This window comes from Lycium barbarum, chromosome 12 (genome assembly GCF_019175385.1).
Source record: "Lycium barbarum isolate Lr01 chromosome 12, ASM1917538v2, whole genome shotgun sequence".
In the NCBI taxonomy this organism is placed as follows: Eukaryota; Viridiplantae; Streptophyta; class Magnoliopsida; order Solanales; family Solanaceae; genus Lycium; species Lycium barbarum.
The window spans coordinates 66,322,674-66,338,756 of NC_083348.1; the positions used below are offsets into that span (position 1 = coordinate 66,322,674).

Sequence of the window (16,083 nt, forward strand, 5' to 3'; positions counted from 1 at the left end):
GCCGACATACAAACGGCGTTGGAGGCACGACGTAAATTTGAGTTCTTGGACGGCACTATCACTGCACCGCAGCCTCCTTGTACAAAGTCTGATTGGACTGCAATTAACGCAATGTTAATCTCTTGGATCACAAACACCATTGATGCTGATGTCAAATCTTCCTTGTCAAAATTTAGGGAGGTCAAACCCTTTTGGGATCACCTTAAAAGGAGGTTCGCGCAGACTAATGGACCACGAGTTCAACAGCTTCGGTCTTCCCTGGCTAAATGTGAACAAACCAAAACCATGTCAGTGTCCGTATATTACGGAAAATTACATGCTCTATGGCAAGAATTGGATCATCATGAGCCCCTGATTTCTTGTACTTGTTGCTCCGGTTGTACGGCAGGTCGTTTACATGAGGTTCGTCGTGAGCAATCTAAACTTCATGATTTTCTGATGGGTTTGTATTCTGAGTATTACTCTTCGTTGAGGACTAATATATTGTCTCAAGATCCGTTACCAAGTCTTGATAGGGCTTATCAGCTTGTGATTCAAGAGAAGCGTGTTCGTACGGTCAAACAAGAATCCGAGACAAAGCCGACCGAGGCTCTTGGAATTGCGGTTCGTGCTACTGCAGGACGGGGTCGTGAATCTGCAGATCGTCCTGTATGCTCACATTGCAAGAAGGTAGGACATGTGACTGAAAAGTGTTGGTCGTTTTTGGTGTGCTCTCATTGCAAGAAGCGTGGTCATGATGTTAGTAAATGTTATGACATCGTGGTTTATCCCGAAGGGTGGACTGAAAAGATTGGAAGTCTGTCTTCCGCTGGTCAAGGTTGTGGCTCGGTGCGTGCAACTGCCACGTTCGGCAGCACCTCCACGCCTTCACCTATGGCAAATTGTGTAACAACCGCATCAAATACCTCTGCTGCGGGTCAGCTCTTTACTTCCGATCAATGGAAGGCTATTACGGTATTTTTTGGTAATGCTACAATTCCAGAAAATCGCTTGAATGGTAAGTTTGATGTTTCTTCTTGGATTATTGACACCGGTGCTACTCATCATGTTACCAGTGAGAAATCTTGGTTGTTTGATGTCCATACTGTTGATTGTCCTGTTGGTTTGCCTAATGGTGAAAAGGTGCTTGCTTTTTTGGAAGGTTCTGTTCGACTGTCAGATAAAATCACTTACATCATGTCCTTTATGTGCCTTATTTAAGTTGCAACTTACTCTCCGTCCCCCAACTTAATGATAATTTACATACTATTGTCACTTTTAATTCTTATATGTGTGCTATTCAGGACCCACTGAAGGAGCTGATTGGAACGGGAGTTAGGAGGGACGGACTATACTATTTTAGCAAACCAGACGTGGTGCAACATGTGTCTACTGTCGTGGCAACGTCAGCATTGGAATTGTGGCATCGACGATTGGGGCATCCTTCCGAGAGAGTAGTTAAGTTGCTTCCTCATGTCAGTAGTGATAAGAGTAGTTTAGCAAAGGATTGTGAAGTGTGTTTACGTGCTAAGTATCCTAGAGACAAATTTCCTTTTAGTGATAATAAAGCATCTAGAATATTTGAGAAAATACATTGTGATTTGTGGGGCCCATATCGATATGTTTCGTCGTGTGGAGCTCGTTATTTTTTAACAATTGTTGATGATTTTTCCCGAGCTGTTTGGATTTACTTGTTGGTTGATAAAACAGAAGTGTTTCAGATGTTTATGGCTTTTGTTGCTATGGTTGATCGACAATTTAATCAAACAATTAAAGTTGTACAAAGTGATAATGGTACCGAATTTAATTGTTTGATCGATTATTTTACCGCCACTGGTATTTTGTTTCAAACCTCTTGTGTGGGTACTCCGCAACAGAATGAGAGAGTAGAGAGAAAGCATAAACATGTGTTGAATGTTGCGAGGGCTCTAAGATTTCAGGCCAATTTGCCTATTTTTTCTGGGGTGAATGTGTTCTTGCTACATCTCATCTCATAAATCGTACCCCCACACCCCAATTGCAAAATAAAACACCTTTCGAAATTTTATTCAATAAACCTCCTTCTTTTGATGCTATTCGTACTTTTGAGTGTTTGTGCTTTGCTCATAATCAAAAAACTCAGGGTGACAAATTTGCTAGTCGGAGCAAAAAGTGTTTGTTTGTGGGATATTCGCTTGGTAAGAAGGGGTGGCGGTTGTTTGATCTTGATACGAAGGAATTTTTTGTCTCTCGTGATGTAAAGTTTGTGGAGGATGTGTTTCCTTTTGCTTGTCCGGAATATGTTAATATTTCATCTAATTTTTTTGATGTGGGTGCTGAAATTGATCGTGATTTTGATGATTTTATGGTGTACGAGGATGAATTAGGGGGCGAAGTTGATAGTTCGGAGGCTGCCGGGCAGCAGCCGCAAGCCACAGCCCAACCAGCGCCTGCTGGCAGCCAGGTCGAGCTGCAGCCAACGGCCACTGCCCAGCCCGCTGGCAGTGAGGGGGGGCAGCAACACCATACCCTAGCCACGAATGTGGAAGGTGGCTTGGGGCGTGGTTTTCGGGAGAAATTTCCCTCTGTTTTGCTTCGTGATTATGTGACACACTCAGTTTTTGTTAATAGTCCGTCTCCTACAACTCCGGTTAACAATCAATCCTCAGGTACTCCCTATCCTTTGGCACACTATATTAATTGTGACAATTTTTCTGTAAATTATCGTAAGTTTCTTGCAGCTATTATTTCGGGTAAGGATCCTAAGACCTTCAAAGAAGCCATGAAACACGAAGGTTGGAGACATTCAATGAAAGAAGAGATATGTGCATTGGAAGACAATGGTACATGGACTTTGGAACATCTCCCTCCGGGTAAGAAAGCACTTGGTAATCAATGGGTGTACAAGACCAAGTTTTTGTCAAATGGAGATTTAGAACGGCTCAAATTGCGCTTGGTTGTGTTGGGAAACCATCAACAAACGGGGATTGACTACAATGAAACTTTTGCTCCGGTCGCCAAGATGACTACTGTTCGAGCCTTCCTAGCCATTGCAGCATCCAAAAATTGGGAACTTCACCAAATGGATGTTCATAATGCCTTTTTACATGGTGACCTTGATGAGGAGGTGTATATGAAGCTCCCTCCCGGGTTTGAAAGTCCAGATCCTACATTGGTGTGTCGTTTGCTCAAATCGCTGTATGGGTTAAAACAAGCCCCTAGATGTTGGTTTGCAAAATTGGTGACTGCTTTGAAAGGATACGGTTTCCTTCAATCTTATTTTGATTATTCTCTTTTTACATTTACTAGAGGGAATATTCAGATTAATATCTTGGTTTATGTTGATCATCTTATTATTTCTGGGAATGATTCCGCTGCACTTGAAACTTTGAAAGCCTATTTGAGTGATTGTTTCAAAATGAAAGACCTTGGGTCTCTCAAATATTTTTTGGGTATTGAAGTAGCTCGTAGTTCATCAGGGTTGTTTTTGTGTCAACGCAAGTATACTCTTGATATTATCTCTGAAGCAGGGTTATTAGGTGCAAAGCCAAGTGGGTTCCCCATTGAGCAAAATCATAAACTTGGCCTTGCAAATGGAGATTTGTTGTCGGATCCGGAGGTCTACCGTAGATTAGTCGGGCGTTTGATTTATTTGGGGGTCACTCGACCGGACTTGGCATATTCTGTTCATATTTTGTCTCAATTCATGCAAATACCCCGGATTGAACATTGGGAAGCGGCCTTACGAGTGGTCCGTTATTTGAAAGGTACACCAGGACAGGGTATTTTGTTACGTGCCGACAGTGAGTTGACTTTGCAGGGATGGTGTGATTCTGATTGGGCGGCTTGTCCGCTTACTCGTCGTTCGTTGACAGGTTGGCTAGTATTTCTAGGTCAATCTCCCATCTCTTGGAAGACAAAGAAGCAGCACACAGTTTCTAGATCTTCCGCAGAGGCTGAATATAGGTCCAGGGCTGCGGTCACTTGTGAGTTGAAGTGGCTGAGAGGTCTGTTGTTGAGTTTAGGTATACAATATCCCAAGGCGATCAAATTGTTTTGTGATAGTCAGTCCGCTTTGCACATTGCAAAAAAATCCGGTTTTGCATGAGCGAACAAAGCACATTGAGGTAGATTGTCACTTTGTTCGTGATGCAATTAATGAAGGTTTGATTTCTCCGTCACACGTTTCAACATCTTCACAATTGGCAGACATTTTTACCAAAGCTCTCGACAAAACTCAGTTTGACTTCTTGCTTTCCAAGTTGGGCATTTTTTTATTCCCATGCTCCAACTTGAGGGGGGGTATTGCGGTATAATATCTTTGTATTATTTGATATTATTTGGTAGCATATTTGTAGGGAGATAATTATCATATATTAGTTAGTTTCCTTATTTCTAGGATCTGGAAAGATCCTAGGGTTCAATATTGTATCACATATATATTCTCTCTTGGTGAATGAATGAGAGGACAAGTCAAGAATATACAGTTTCTACAAATTTTCATACGCTCACTGTATATGATTTTTCTTCTATATTAGCAGATTAAGTTTATATACAACAGCAAGAAACTGTTCATAGAAAGTTTGATAAGAACATCATGACAGAGATAGTGATAACATGTTACCGTCAATTAAATTGCATTGATACTGATGTAAGAGTAAAAATTTACCAGAGGTGTATGAGTTAAATCCATTGAAATGAAATTTAAAAACAATACAACTTAGTCACGGTAAAACAACTCTAGAAATCTTGGCTGAGCTAGTCATGAATGTAAGAATAATGGACTAAATGTACACTTGTTAAAATCGCCACATCAGATAACACAAAATGGGGATGCTGCCACAGCTATGCCTCGAAAAAGTTGAAGTAATTGTGCATAAAAAAGAGAGATGGAGCATCCAAGTTTTTCAGAAATTCCTCAAAAGAATTTAACATATTAAAAAAAAAAAAAAAAAAAACTTCTAGAACAGGTTAGCAGTTTCATCAAAGGAGAAGTTAGTCAAATCGTCTTTGGGTTGAATATTGAGGGTATTTTCATCAAGTAGCCAATTCTCTAATATGACTGATAGTGGCACTGGCACTTCCACGTGTTCATTTTCTTCCTTCTTGATTTCAATATTTTTAGCCTGAGCCTGAGGGGATGCTGTTTGAGAGAACTGGTCTGAACTTGATGATTCAAATGACTCCAAACCAAAAAGTGCCTCGAATGCTTCCATCAACCCCATTCCACCTATTGAAAAAAATAAATTAAAAACATGTTCTCTTTAACATCTTATTTTTAGGTAAAAATATCACATAATTCAACATATTACATAACTATATAAGGTATTTTCATGTGCTTGATCCAAGAAATAAAAATCAGGACCGCACGTGAGAGGAACTGTTGAAGACGTAATTAAGTACTCCCCTTGTCTCATTTAATGGGTGAAAGTGTGTGTTGAACCATCTAATTTTCAGTGTAATTTCGAGCACTCATTTTTCAAATTATTAAAAATAAAATTTACATATTATGACAAAAAGGAGTTTGAGAAAATTTTAGTCAATGAAAAAAATTATTGTAATAATAGTGTCACGTAAAATGGACAGATTAATTTAACACTCACCTTTGCTTTCAGCACTTGGAGTCCCATCACATGAAGATGAATCAGTTGTAGCAATGTTGTTAGATGAAGTTTTTGAATTCTCAGAATTGTTTGTGGTAGAACTTGATCTCATCCACCCTTGTAGCAATCTGGCTATATTCTCAGTACTTGATGCATAGGTAGAAACTTGTGGATTTTCTTGTTTAATTTGTGGGCTTGTTGAGTTATCTAGTGTCAATGCATTATGTAAAGCCTTTTTAGCCATGTTTATATCAGCTTGAAGTGTCCTTTCCCATTGTCCTCTAGAAGTGGAATTTGAAGATGATAAATGAGTACCATTTTCTACAGAGAATAGATCATCTGATCCAGAGCATTGATCTTGAAGCTTTTTCAGCTTTCTCTTTAGATGAGTATTCCAGTAGTTTTTAATGTCGTTATCAGTTCTCTCCGGTAGATATGAAGCAATTGCAGCCCATCTGTTCCATGGTCACACCAAGTTGGAAACATTAACTTCAAGGATTTTATAACACACACACACACATATATATATGCACACACAGATAATAAAATATTTTTTTTTACATTATTTTACATGTTGTAGTAGGTAGTACTATGTTTTAGTGCTTTACTTTTAATTAGATTATTAATTTTTTACTTATTAATTATAAACATTTACCTAAAACTCTAAACTCGACATGTTGAACCAAGCAAAGAAATACAAGTATGGAATAAATATCCAAAAGAAGTAACCTAAACATTTTTACTAAAGATCTAAGCGAAGATTTAGACCTATATAAATATAATGCTAACTATATTGAATTCCAGAAGTAAAAAAGAATAAATTGTTGAAAATAGGTTACAAATCCAGGATATAAAACCATTGAGTTTAGAGTTAGTTCTTTGTAATTTGCATATGTATACAGAAAGCAATGAGAACCTATTCTAGGTCCGTCTTTGAGTAGATTTACGAGGCAAAAGGAAGAGATTAAGAGCATACTTGTTGCCTAAAAGAGCTTGGAGCTGGATAATCATCTTCTCTTCTTGATCTGTGAAGTTACCTCTCTTTATCCCTGGCCTCAGGTAGTTTGTCCATCTTAACCTGCAACTCTTGCTACACCTGCGCAATCCTGGAAAAACCCATACAAAAAACAAAATCAAATCCTGATTAAAACTTACCCAAAATCAAATCCGGATTAAAACTTACCCCACATAGAAAGATCCAATATAACTAGTAAGTGTGGAGCTATTAGGAGCTTAAGGGGTTTGCCGAAAAATTATACTCTATATGCAAGGTCAAAATAATTTTTTGTGTATATAGTATTATATTTGTTGAATCCCCTTGATTTTTTTCATGTATTTACTTCTTTGTTGTCTGAATCTGCTTAGTAAAAAGACTGGCTCCTTAACTGCCTTCATATACGGAAAGATTCTGATATAGTGACAAAGTGACTCAAAAATTACTTTTAGATCAAGGTTCAAATATCAAATCTGACATTTTTAAACACTTAAATACTCCAGCACTTCCTATCTAAATAAAGACAAGTGCATAAAAATAGAATTAGAGCAGCAAAAAGACAAACCTGTCTTTGTGGGAACTGCCCTCCAATTCCCTGGACCATGTTCTTGCACATAAGAGACCAACATTATATCTTCTTCAGGAGTCCATGGTCCTTTCTTCACCCCTACTTTATCACAGCAAGGGAGTCTACCCATCTCAACACAGTATTCTAGTAAAAAGTAACTCTTTTTTGCAATTTGTCCTTCTATATATTCTATATATGATAGCTTCTTCTTTTTTTCCCCACTTTTTTTGAAGATGACTTGTTTCTATGGATTCCAACTTTTTCTTCTCTTCTTGGAAAAAGCAGAAACAAGGGTCTAAGGGCTAAGGTTTTTTATCTGCATATATAGAAATGAAGGTATAGTTATTATAGTGAAAGAGTCAAAAAGTTGAGAGCATTCAATAGGGACTGAGCCAAAGTCAGCTGATGGCCTCACTCCTCAAAACCGCGTAGCATTCAATGTTCTCTCTATTGCCACTTTTACTTCTGCTTTTAAGCAAATACCTAAATAGCGCTTTCTATTCTTTTACTACCTCTCCTGTCTCATCAAGTAAAGCTAGCTAACTGTGGCATGCAACACTAATTACAAAAGTTTTCACTAATCAGGCAACACTGTCATTGAGAACATTGTTCCTCATTCCAACGAGTTCATTTCAATGGGCATCGTTTTTCTCTTTGGCGGGGCTATCCAAAATTTAAATTTAATGAATTTCAGGTTTTGAATTTTTTGAAAATATCACGAGTACAAAGCTTATTATTTATAAAGTTCAATCTATTTATGTGAAATAGTTTTAGAACCAATCGTCCTAATGCTACTGTTCAAACCTGTTGCAATTGTCCTTATTACCGCACTCGTTCGTTACTTACTTTCTTAAATGTCGTGCCCAGTCAAATGGGTTCATATAAATTAAAATGGAGGGAGTATATAACACCACTAGTCGTTATAGCACTAGTCTTTTTTGTTAGATGTTACGAGTCGTCGCTAGTGTCATTGGTTGTTTTGAACATAGATCGGTCACGCTACTAGTCGGGAACACTAAAGGCGCTTGCTCTGGATGCCAGGGGTCGTTGATCAGGCAAGTGAAAGGGTGTTTTGGAGCTCTAATTAAGGGGCGGGGGATGATAGGGGCATAGCACCGAATATGTTGGAGTATATATACCAATCATATTTCACACACATAAAGGTGTATATATGTATAATGCGGTAATTTATCCTGAAAATAATGAGCTGATCTGTCATTTGTATGAGCATGTTTATGGATCGGAGATAATTCAAAGTTTAAGTGTTAAGCTTTCCAGGATGATGATACACTACATAACACTACATCTGTTATGATTCTATTTCTATAAATAGTTGCATGTGGCCGGGCTCATGATACAAACGTAGTAAATTTAATTATAAAATACTCCAATTTATGTCATATTTTTTTATTGCATAATCAATTTAATCTAACCACACGTTAATCATGTTTTGTTGGTAAGTCTTCATAATTATTAAAATTTTGTAGTCACATAATTGAATAATTTTTAAGGAATAAATTATTTATGATGAAGGAAGCTTGGAAGGACAATTAGCGAATACAAAGGGACACAAGATTCAACATTCACTAAAGAAGCAAAACATTGGAGGTTTAAAATAAATAAAGGGTATGTTCGGTATGAAGGGAAATATTTGTCAAAAAATGTTTTTCAATTTCTCACGCTTGGTTGGTCAAATTTTTTAAAAACATTTTCTCTAGAAAAATAAGTTCCTTAAAATGAGGAAAATTACTTCTCTAGTAGATGTAGAAGAATCAAATTTCACAATTGGCTTTCACACTCATTGTGTCCCTCCCCACCATCCAATTCAACTCATCTTCAGTCCCACCATTGTAGCTCCCATCCACACCATCCACCATCCCACATCCCCAACCCCCAACCCCACCCCTACCTCCCATAGTACTTGTCTAGGTTATAGACAAATAATTTAGCATAATATTTTTGCTTACGTACCGAAGATAAGAAATTAAGTAAGCAACATATTGGTTTTTCTGAAAAATATTTTTAAAACATTTTTTCTTTCATACTGAACACACCCAAAGAGAATAATATGGGGTACAAATTAGTAAGACCTAATAAATGTTTTAATTGGAAATGAAATTGTGACTCCAACTTTACATGAATTTTATTCAAAATGTATAATAATAAGAGATAATGGTAAAAAACACACCTAAACTATCACTTTTTCGTGAGTTTCCTACATGAATTATCAGGTGCGCGAGTTTCGTATCTGAATTATCACCAACTATTTAGCAAAACACACGTCAACTATCAGTTGTTCAATTTTTCTCCCTCAACTATTCTGATAAGTTGAGGTTAGTTTGACTACTACTTCCTCCCTTTCAAATTATCTGTTGCTTTTTTGTTGTACAAACCTTTTAAGAAATTAAGATTATGAGAGGTATTTGACTACTTTACCCTTAGTTATATCTAAGTTATATATTCCCCCCAGTTTCAAATTATATGTCGCTTTTTTTTTTTTTTTTTGTTTTACAAGCTCCTTAAGAAATTATAATTAGGAGGGGTATTTCACTACTTTACCCTTAGTTTTGTCTAAGTTATAATCTCTCTCCACTGGATGTTTATCTATTAATGTGTCGTCTTTATTAATGACAAAATTCTAATAAGGGTAAAATGAGAAAAAATAATTAATTGTGCCTTGAACTTCTAAAACGACAAATAATTTGAGATAACTAATTTTAGTAACCACTAAAGATAATTTGAGACCGAATGAATAATACTTATGCAGTTACTTAATGATAAGAGTAGTACATAAAGAAATTAATAATTTTTTCATGATTTGCTAAAATAGACAAATAAAAAATTAATTTTAGTATAAGGAAAAAGTAAAAAGAAACGGAAGGAGTAATCTAATAAAGGACAAGAAGATATCCATAAAAAGTTACTATATGTGATGTTAATCTAGTCTAATTAATTACAAAGTCCCAAGTGGAAATGGCCATAAGAAAATGAATGAGAAAAATAAAAATACGTAAGCAAAAAGCAACAATTACATGTAGCAACCTCATTGCTTAAAGAATGATGTGAGGACTACAAAAACTTGATATCGTCCCTTATATACAGTGGTAATAGTAATGTGTATCTTTGATTATATCGTAAATCATCAAATATATATGTTATGATCTAAGTCACTTCGTACATTATATATGTAACAAACTTGATTACAAGCCAGAGGGACAAAAACATTCATATATGTATGCACATTTATAATCAGCAGGCAGGAGCAGGACCCTCCATATAGCCATCCATTCAATGACTATGATAAAGGGTAAGTACTGAGTATACCTTTTACAATTTATTGGAGTTTCGCCCACCACCATATATATATATTTAGCATTAGGGGTGTCAAATTTGGCTCAAAAAGTGATGGCCGCCCAATCCGTCCAAAATTTTATGGGTTGAGCTCAAGATAATTTTATATTGGGCTGATTTTAGCCCAACCCAACATAGCCCATTTTAAAGTGATCTCCATCTTAGTCCAATACTAGCTCAATTCTAGCCCATTTTTAAGATTTACTTAAATTTGGGTTTATTGCTTGAGATTTACTTTTTTTTTTTATGTATACACGTTACTTCTTTTTTTTTTATGTATACACGTTTCTTGTATCATGTATCTTACAAGTTTGTGGTATGTTTAATATGAAGGGAAATATTTTCAGGAAAATATGTTTAATATGATGGGAAATATTTTTCACGAAAAATGTTTTTCTCGAAAATATTTACCAGAAAAATGTTTTCCTCAAAAATATTTTTCACGAAAAATCCGCGAAAGAAAATAGACCCTTCGAAAAAACTGGGTCAAGTTGGGCGGGTCATGACCCAGCCCATTTTTAGCCCAATTCAGCCCAACCCATTTCAGCTCAAGTAACTTTTGGGCCAATGTTAGCCCAATCCATTTATTACCTCAACCCATTTTGATTGAGCCAATTTCAGCTCAACCCACCCATTTGACACCCCTATTAAGCATTAATCCAAGGCTGTTCACACTTCACACTTCACACTTCACAGTAGATTTAATGAAAAAAGAAAGGACCAGTAGATTTTTATGGGGAAAAGTGACAGTAAATTTTGAAGGGCTAGATTTGTGAATTCGGAAATGACCTTTCCGTGTGCTATTATGAATCGTTCTTCTTTCATGTTGAATTTGGAGAATTGCTCGTCTAAAAACTTAAAGAGGGACCATTTGGTTTAGATAATATCTTGACACCACTTACAAAATATTTTGTGTATTATCTGTAGCGATCCGATCCGAGTACTTGAAATTGGAATAAATTCAGCACAAAAAAGTAGCTACATTAGTGGCGGTCCATGATGCTTTCGGTGAAATAAAAAATATTTAGAATTTCGGAGACGTCACAATTTGCTGAGTTGCGTGATCTAGCCACATTCAATTTGCCTTCTCCATTTGCCTATCTTTTTCGTCACTAACAAATAATAATATCAAGCAAGTGATTGAATCAAACTTCTTTTCATTTCTGCTCCCATGCGTCTCATTTTCATGTATAATAGTATTTAAATCAAGTACAATCGCTCTTTGATTGGGAATATACCAATAATACATGTTCTTTGTATATATTAGAAAAACATACACATCTGTCTGTCTACTTGTTGGGAATGTGTCCAGTGTCCACACATCAAGCTAAATAATAGTATACAACTATATGTTTACCCCGAATTTAGATAATCAATTAAATTTATAAGTAAGGTATAGGATATGTGGTTGAGCTTTAATCTATTTGGTTGAAAAAAAATATATATGAATATGCTATGAAGAAGTGAATAATAATCGATGGTTTGCCCTAAATATATATATTTAATAATATATGAATATTGTTTAATTGAACAAAGCTAAAGGATAATATATATATACTGAATCCGGACCAAAATCAGAGAATGAGAGTTGGAGATTTTATATATTTTGCTATTACAATGTTCTAGAACTCAAAAAGCCAACCCTTGAAAGTAAAGTAATGCCTCCTATTTATAGCTTTGCCTTATGGGCCTCATACAACATAAAGCCCTTTTGAATAAAGAAAAATCCTAAAAATGATAAGGTTGAATCATACGGTCTGACACCTGTTGACACCTAATTTTAGCTCGACGTGCTTAAAATTAACGTTTTGGGGGGTCCTGGTTCGTTAAAGAGTGCGAAATACATTTTTTTACACATTTTTACATTTTTTTGACAATTTATTGATGATTATCCTTATTTTAGGAATTTTATCAATTTATTGTCATTTTCCAAGAATCATTATTTTTGCACATGTACAGCGTAATACTACCATTTTTGTGCAATTAATAATTGTTTCTTAATTTTATAGCAATACATTTTCATATCTTACGCATTAATATTTATATTTTATACTTACGTTATTATTTATGCATGTATTAATTAACTATATTTTAGTACAGTCCGACAGTGCAGAGAAAATCGGAGCAATTAATTCTTAAACACAGAGCAAGAATTCGATCAAGTCAAGGTCTCGTCACCTTTTTAAAAGTTGACATTTGAGGTGATAGGTTGGGTTCTTGATCCATTGGTTAGTGCATTTTTACACACGGGTTAAAAGGGGTAAGGGGACAAGAGGGGGAGTTCTTTTATTTTTTGAACAAAAGGGGGTGTTTGTTTACATTATAAGAAAAAGGGGAGTTGATTTAATTATCTTCTACACACACCACACACTTAATTTTTAGATTTTAACTCCTCCTTAAAAAAAAAAAAAAAAAAAAAAAAAAATTCTCTCTCTCTCCTCCACTTCTCAAAACAGTCGCCGACCATCCACACCGGAGCTCTAAGCTCCGGTGAACTTCTCACCACCACAGGCTCGCCACTTCGCTCCACCCCTCGATGCTTCTTCCTCCCATCGCATAGCCCCCCCCCCCCCCCCCCTTCGTCTCCATTTTTGCTGCTCCGGTGAACCGGAGCAGCCACGAAACAGTCGACGAACCAACAACCTACACCACCACTATTTTCCTCTCCTCTCTCCCACTGCTTCGCAACCAGCCACACCACCACATTCTCACTACTCTATCCCATCCCCCTCTTGCTTTCTATCATTTCGCCGTCGCTGGATTTGATCACCGGAGAGCCAGCGGCGACGAACCCACGACGCCAGAGAAATCGACGAACCACCGCGAAACAGCCAACCACGAACCACTGACACAAACCACCAGCCCTCTACTCCCTCCGTCACACCCCTCTCCACTGCCAGCTTCCTCCAAAACAACCCCACCCACCATTCACGACCCCCACTGCCCAACTCCGATGAACCCACGACGCCGAAAAAAAATTAATGACAACACCACCATTGTACAGCCTCTCCCCCTGCTCTCTCTCATCTCCCTCTGTTCCGCCGTTATCACCGGAAAATATACTATTCTGCTCCGTTTTTGCTTGCTTTATGGCTTATCCGGCTTGTTTTAATTTTTGTGATTTGATTGCTTCTGGCTGGAGTTGCCATTTTCCGGATGCCTAAGTCTGTTTACATTATTATTGTTAACTGGCCATTCGATCGTTGATTTGTCTGCGTATTTAACTGATCTCCGTGTTTATATTTTGGTTGTTGTTCCTTGTGTATTAATATTGCACTATTCGAACTTTTTTTTGGCAAACCCCAACTGATTTTCCTTCATTACTACTGCTGCTACTCGGATTTTCTGCTACTATTGTTATTATTGGACTATTTCTTAAATTATATTTGCTAAATATTGTTGGTTTTGTGGCCGAGAAATGCTACTTCGGCGGCTATTCGTATTGTGTTTAAACCTTTCTCGGCTATGACAGTGTTGCTTAAAATTGCTGTGGCCACTTTCACCCTTTTATTGTTTAACTAAACTGCTTTGGGAAAATACTATCTCAAATGGCCGATGAAGAAATTTTCGTCGATTTCCAAGGCCTCCCCCGCACAAAAGACGGGTTTTTATTTTAAGTTTACTTATCATTTTTTTAAAATTTATTAAATAGTTATTTATTCTCTTACTAACACTTTTACTAAGTGTTTATATAGGTACCCGGAGATACATCCGAAGGCGACACTCGGAAGGAACCCGAAGACTTCATCGAATCACTGTTTGTATTTATTTTCCGCATTTTTTTTTATAACTGTACAAAACATAAACTCATCGTATAGTGGAAACTTTATTTTTGGAATGACGGGTTGATATATTTATTTACTTGTCGCCTTGTTTGTTAAACTTAAAATTGTCATTCGCTTTAGGCAAGACTTAGGCCGTCAATACTTTCATAATTGTATTAAATTGACTTGGTATAAATACTTTGTTAAATAAATTCACACTTTTGACGTTTAGGCAAAAAATACAAGTTCATCCTTTATTTTATATTATTTATACACTCTTAATACAACTTATATTTTATATAATTTCGTGTACACTAATACATATTTTAATTAAGTTAAATCCACATTTTGGCGCTAGGCAAATATTAAGTCGTCCATTTACAAATCTTTTATTCTTTAGAAGCATTACACATTTTCACTCATTTTTTATGCACAATTTTTTATACTTATTTTTTACCAATACTTTTTACAATTATTTTGTTCCTTATTCTTTTGATAGGATATTCATTAAACAAACACTCTTTTTTACTAAATGGTAGAAACAAGTCAAATAAACTTTACTTTTCTGAATAATTTCGTTATATAAAATCTTTACACCAATGAATATTCGTAAATTATTTTTTACATTCTTTATGCACTAATATACCTAGTTATACAATTCTTTATACATTTTAGGTTTGACGTACACTCTTTTACACTTGAAATATGTTCTTTATATGTTTAATATACATACATTCTTTTAATATACATAGACGCACATTCTTTATATCCTTGATATATTTATTTTTACATAGTCTTACATTTTTTTTTTATATTCTTAATATAGTTACACATTCTTTACACTAACATATATACACTCTTTATACTAACAGATATACTTTTATACTTATGAGGTACATTCTCTTTATACTCTTTTATATATTCTTTTTTACTATACATTCTTTATGAATACTTGATATAAATACATTTTTTATACACTGTATATACTTAGTATATTATCACCTAGTGTAGTTTTTCATAAAGTCATAACATTTCGAAAACATGTAATAATAATGATAAACAGATAGATAATCCCCCTCTAGTGTTCAATTAAACTAAGTCTAAAGACTGTCTTCGGGCAGGCTCTGAGGGATGCTTAATACCTTCCCCTCGGGGTAAATAAAACTCTTATCTAGAATCTCATAGGTTTCATGGACTAAAATGGAGTAGACACACAAATGCATATAGGTTTCCTATTTTTCCTTAAAAATTAGGTGGCGACTCTAACTTTTTTAAACCAGTTAGAATAACCGGGAAGTTGCAAACTATTTTGGACCCGTTCAAAATAGGGCGTAACAGAATGGCGACTCCGCTGGGGATTAAGCTAGGTTTTGACCTTAGCAGACATAGTTTAAGTGAGCATTTGAGGGATATGTGATCATTTATCTGTTTTTATTATTATTACTTGTTATATATACTGCTATAATATTATCTTTGAAAGGATGCAAGTCAAAGCCAAACTTGTGTTCCTTATTTGTTTGAAGACACTACATGTAACTGCTTTCTTTAGACTGTCATCACACTTTCAATTGAGTCTTTGGCCGTACACACACACATTGTGCACGCGAGTTGTGCTTTGCGCTCCTCCGAACCTTCTTCAAACTCCTTAGTTTCAGAGATTGGTGGGCTAGTTTTACTACTTTCCATCTCGTCGTTGTCCGAATATTCTTTATCAGCTTAGGTGAATCTACTCTTAGATTTTTTAGGTCGTTGCACGCATAATTTTGATCACTGCTCTAGCCGAATTAATATCATTCTTTATTTGTCACACATTCTTTAGTTTCTACATGCTCTTTGCATATTACA

General features: G+C 35.9%; 1 protein-coding gene across 1 annotated transcript; it reads right to left on the reverse strand.

The window, feature by feature from the left end:
* Positions 1-4,622: 4,622 nt before the first annotated feature.
* On the reverse strand, positions 4,623-7,508 carry LOC132623612 (myb-related protein 306-like). Its single transcript, XM_060338388.1, has 4 exons — positions 7,121-7,508; positions 6,538-6,667; positions 5,562-6,016; positions 4,623-5,188 (listed from the first exon to the last, which is right to left on the reverse strand). Exons 1-4 carry the CDS (start codon positions 7,251-7,253, stop codon positions 4,920-4,922), a joined length of 987 nt encoding a protein of 328 aa, XP_060194371.1. The 5' UTR covers positions 7,254-7,508; the 3' UTR covers positions 4,623-4,919.
* Between the last annotated feature and the right edge of the window lie 8,575 nt (positions 7,509-16,083).